This window comes from Penaeus monodon, unplaced genomic scaffold, assembly GCF_015228065.2.
Source record: "Penaeus monodon isolate SGIC_2016 unplaced genomic scaffold, NSTDA_Pmon_1 PmonScaffold_597, whole genome shotgun sequence".
Classification (NCBI taxonomy): domain Eukaryota; kingdom Metazoa; phylum Arthropoda; class Malacostraca; order Decapoda; family Penaeidae; genus Penaeus; species Penaeus monodon.
In genome coordinates this window covers 14,322-20,000 of record NW_023660962.1, presented here as the reverse complement: position 1 = coordinate 20,000, position 5,679 = coordinate 14,322, and the positions used below count along the sequence as shown (strand labels likewise).

General features: G+C 40.3%; 1 protein-coding gene across 1 annotated transcript in view; it reads right to left on the bottom strand.

Moving 5' to 3' along the window:
• The window catches only part of LOC119571358, a 7,616-nt gene extending 2,272 nt beyond the window's left edge, over window positions 1-5,344 (bottom strand). Inside the window, exon 1 of the mRNA XM_037918701.1 lies at window positions 5,157-5,344. Within this exon, the coding sequence (XP_037774629.1) occupies window positions 5,157-5,322 (166 nt within the window). The 5' untranslated portion in view covers window positions 5,323-5,344. The remainder of the gene's footprint in view (window positions 1-5,156) is intronic.
• Window positions 5,345-5,679: the final 335 nt, after the last annotated feature.

The window sequence follows — 5,679 nt, the reverse complement described above, 5'->3', positions numbered from 1 at the left end:
TTAAGTAGGAGAGATACCTCCTTTTCATGAGCAAAGCATTTATTTTGCTCCATATTTCTTAGTGTTATATATGCTTTTACTGAAGTGTGTAAACCTGATATTATTGTTCTTCTATGCCAAACTCTTTTCAGTGGCAATTGGCTGTGTCAACAATATATAGCAAGACAGGATGGTACACTTCACACCTCTGTCCAGCAGCTGTCCTTCTTGGGCAGACATAGGGTTGCCCGACTTTCTCTATTCACACAGGAATAAACATCCGCCCTCGAAGGGAAACGTTGCATAAAAGGACATGTTCACGAGACAGAGAGAGAGACATGGCAGCCAGACCAAGCCACACAGGCTCCAGCTCCACCACCTCGTCCTTAACCCAAAGACAATGGGGTCTCTTGGGGGGGTCTTTACCTGTTTTCAACAATAATCCAGCAAGCTCATACTCTGATGGCTGCAATGATCAAGAACCTCACAATGCCAATGCTAATTCACGTACCACCACACTCCTCACCAACAAAACATGATCCACACTATCTACCTACAAGCTACTCCTGTCTAAGTGCCTCCTCACCTCCCTTAATGTTCAGCCATCGCTACCAACTCTTCATCTGACCCACACCATGTCTGTCCTACTACTTTGTGCTGACCACTCACGCCTCTGCTACCCTCCTGACAAAGTTGCTGATGATGTATCCTTGCACTCTACTCCTCCACCCTCGCTAATCCAGTTCACCTGCCTCGCCAACTCTTCACGAACCCTCGTCAACACAGCCAGGATGTTGCAATTCTATCCACACCAACAACCTTCCTTAAAAGTAAGTGTGCCTATTAGTGCCCGATTAACTATTGCCCTCCCTATACCCACCCACACCTTCCATACAAGTTGCTTTCTTTCAAATTCAAGTACATGCCACACAACGAACACACACAACTAACTCTATACTACATAACTTCTCGCTGTCAACCATTGTCTTTTTTTTTTCTTTTTTTTTTTTATTACTATTTCTTAATAGTTGCCGTGCTAATCAGTCACTCATCCACACATAGATTTAGATCACCTGACTAATCTCTAATCTACCTACCTGCCTGCTCTACATGGATTTCACTCTAGGATTATGAATTTTACCACCTATGACTTATAACTGAACCCAAATCGCTTTCATGACGTTCTCTCGCAGTTCAATATCTTGTCCTCAGTAATGCTGGAATTTATGCTTCTTTAATTTAAGGTACTGGTGAATAAGTAACCTGTAACTAATTGATGGTAGTCTCTTCTGTTGTAAATGATTGTAGCTCTGGTAATGCACTACAGATACCACAATTTATATAGGCTTATATAGATTATCACTGCATGTTAATTTTAAGAATGGTTCATGGCCATAAATGAAGGAATCCTGCGCAAGCCGCACCAAGAAATTTCGCGCACTTATGCTCATACAACTGAAGTGCCTGAGACACACACTGTTAGAATTAAGTTCAGGCCCAGCTGCCTTGTGTCCTAAGGATAAGCACCTAAGTACCTGCCCATTTAGCCAAAGATATGGAAATATTGTACAAATAATTTTTCTCTCTTCAATATGATGGTACTCTACTGAATTCACTAATCCTCACAAATCCAAAGTAACCTTACTTGACACATTACCCTTCTTGTGACAATTTGTTCTTATGCTCTTATTTTTCTTGCATCTTAGTAAAGTGATTGACAAACATATTATTAGCCTCCTCCTTAGCCCTTTTACTGGCCTGGTACACTTATATTTCAGCTTCTGAAGACGATGTAACCCTCTTCGCTACTGAATGTTGCACCTCAATGTGAAACCCCCGCCACACCCACTACCCTGGTATGTGACGACCATAGCGACCACTGGACCACCAGGAACCATCTGTAGATACTGAACAGAACCTTTGTTCCAGGCAGTGTTCCAAGTGTTGCAGACGGCTCAGGGACAAGCCTTGTGCATGGCTGAGTGATGTCAACAATACGTAGCAAAACAGGATGGTACACTTCACACCTTTGTCCATCAGCTGTACTTCTCCTTGGGCGGATGCAGGGTTGTCTGACTTTCTCTTTTCGCACAGGAATAAAACATCTGCCGTCAAAGGGAACCACCGCATAACAGGACACGTTCGTAAAGCAGAGAGAGACACGGCAGACAGACCTAGCCACACAGGCTCCAGCTCCACCATCTCATCCTTGACCCGGGGACATGGGGTCTCATATCTGTCTTCAACAATAAACCAGAAAGCTATGACCCATTTCATTGACCCTCCCAAGTCCATCACATCTCACTCACATCTGCTGGCAGTAGAGCTCCCAACCTCACATGTCACTCATCGGCTGTCCTAAATGAGACTTACGCATTGTACTAAATGACTCCAATGTGGTAGTGAGCTGTGATCAAGCTGGTTAGAAGACTTCTGTTGGTCCCTTTACCTCAGGAGCTTATACAGTCTCCTCTAGGAAATTGTGAGGTCCCTAAGCTTAACCTATTTCCACCGAGAAAATAAAAAGGTCATTGTAGTACTGTTTTGTGAAATCTCTCTACAAAGTGCTTAGCCACCATGAAGTCAAATGACCCAATTGGGACAGATGGCAGGAATAAATGCTATGCCACTATAATATAGGTTAATTTATTGTCTTTACACATAGATGGCTCTACAAGTGCTTAGTCGCCAAGGAGTCCGTTATTAGTCCTACCTATCTCACCTTTTCCTTAATTTTTTTTTTTTTTTTTGTATTTTTGTATTTTTTATATATCAATAACAATTTAATTATCATACCAATAAGAATAATAACAGTAAAGATATCAACAGTATTAAAGAGGAAAATACAATTTTCCATACTTTCAAGAAATGGGGAGATCAGGAGCAGTCACTAGGGTCTACTGATGGACTCCTTAGTGGCTGAGCATGTGGAGCCATCTGTAACAGTTTTCATAAAAAAATATTTTTACTAATGCCAGCAATATTAATGCAGTTATTCTTATTGTGGAGCCACCTATGTGTAAAGACAATGAACTAAAGACTAAAAAGTATGCATGGCATGTGTTTACATGCATTGGGTAAAGCAATTCTGGCTCCTTGTTTCACTGCTCCAACCTGAGACCTTGTATATGGATAGAGATAAGGAAATCAATCACATCTTTGATGGATCCTCTAGAAATGCAGAATTTACTAGTTTAGTGATACTGTTCGTGAAATGGTCATAGCTATCCTCTGGGTACACTACAAAATCCCCTATCCATCCAGTAAACAGGGTTTTTCAATTGGACAGATTAAGGGAAGAGGAGTGTGCTGAGAGGTATGCCATGGCTATCTCTAATCACGTTACAGCATGGAATACCTTTAAACGCAAAACAGTTTAATCTACTGCAATTACTGGTGACTGCCAGATACTAGAAGACACAGATGCATGTCACAGTCAACTAGCTGGATGTTAGGATTTGCAAAGCTCCTAAGCATGTAGGATTGAAGGCCATATCTTTGTAAGTACCTTTGTTCTACCCTCCAAACCCTAAGAAAGTTAAACAGGAAGCCTTCCCTACAGAGGAGTGCAGCTCACCTAGTAGATGGACATATCATCTTAGATCATGCTGGAGTGCAAGAAAACTAGGATAAGTATTCTGAACAGCTGTTTCAAGACCATCATGTCCTGTGATCCCAGGGCCTAGTCACCCCATCAGCAAGGAACTTCCTACCCAAACAGAAGTTAAGGAGGTGATCATTAGGCTGAAGGGTGGTAAAACAGCATCCCTTCTTAACTCCAGAAGTTTGGTGCTGAACCCATGGCTCCTGAATTACATGCTATCCTGGCTACTAGTTGGCATCCTGGTACTGTTATCAAGACAAGTATGTGACCACCTACCTAATTTGCAAGATAGATTTTGTCTGGTAACAGTAGACATCAATAAGTATTCACTTCATTGAATATTTATTTACAGACACTTCTGGAATTGTTCCCTGTATTTATATTTCATGCAAATAGTACAGTTTCTGCAAATGAGTGTGTAATGTACATTCATTTGGTGAAATAGAAATTGAAATTACAATTAACATTATTTTTCTGATTGTTCTGTTTCAAAATTCTAATTAAAAAAGGCAATTCAATGAGGTTATTGCTTTGCAAAATGGCATGAAGTCTGCACTGAACTATAAACAATTTCTATGTAAGTAGAAGAGAGTGCAAGTGGCATTCAGGAGATCACAAAAAGACCAGAGAAAACTGCAAAGAAATACGGAATGGAGATTAGCACAGAGAAAAGTAAAGTGATGGTTGTTGGAAAACCAGAGATCACCTATGGCCAAGTAACAGATGTGATGGTGGATGGAATCAAGCTTGAACAAGTCAAGAGTTTCACCTACTTAGGCTCAACACTAACGGATAATGGGAGATCAGAAAAAGAAATTTGAATAAGAATTGGAAGAGCTACTAGCTCCCTGGCATCGCTGGACAACATCTGGAGGGCTAGAAATGTAAGCATGAAAAGCAAGATACTGTTAATGAGATCAATCATAATGAGTACTCTTTTGTACGCCTGCGAAAGTTGGACAGTTAGCAAGCAAGACGAGAAGAGGTTGTGGGCATTTGAAATGAAAACATACAGAAGATTGTTAAGGATCACCTGGAAAGACAAGAGAACGAATGAATGGGTCAAGGATAGGATATGTGAGATTTGTGGATATGAGCCAGAAAGTATTGTAGATGTGATGAAAAGGAGGAAGTTTAGGTACTTTGGGCACCTTGTACGTGGAGAAGGGACAGCAAGAGCAGTAATGGAAGGTGAAATGCAAGGAAGTCGAGGCAGGGGACGCCCACAGAGTAAATGGATGGATGATCTCAAAGACTGGAGTGGAGAAGGAAGTATAACACTGAACAGAATGACGATGGACTGGGAGAGATGGAGACAAGCTGTTTACTCATGGGTGCACCCACGGCCGCCTCGGCTAAGGAGCTGATGATGATGATGTAAGTCTTTGGGAGATAATGACTGAACTGTTAATTTTCACACCCAATATGCTGAAAAAAGCATATTCAATGGATAAGAAGGCCAGTTTTCCTACTTATTACTCATTATCTACCAACCTGCACCTAAATGCCACAATTTCCTATTCCTAAATGGTGCAGACCAAGACATAAAAAGATCTTATTACTTAATGCTCACCCAGTGGCTCTCCATTTTGTCCAACAATACCATCTACAGTATGGATCTGGGAATTTTGGCTGCCTCCTAGTAATGAGTCCATTGTCTGCTGATATTTCAACTTCGCCTGCATCAGATCTTTGAAGAGTTCGCGATAAGCTTCTGTTGTTCCTGGTTGCTGTTTCATATGAAAGAAAGCTAAGAATTAATAAAACGTAAGCAAAGATTATATAGCAAAAATAATTTGAAAATAATGACCTGAAAAAAATTCTAACACCTTATTTCCTCTTAACCCTTTCCCGATGGGTGGCATGTACATACATGCCATGGTGTATGCATGGCCATGCCATGAGGTTGTTTTTGTTACAATTATGGCAAAATATTATTTTTTTTCCACTAAAAATGTGATTAAGTAGTTTCTAACACTTTTTCTCATTACGTCGGTAATCGACTACACTGAAAATATTGTTTTTGGTTAAAAAAAAAAAAAAAAAAAAAATTAAAAATAATATATATATATATATAATTAAATTTAATATATATA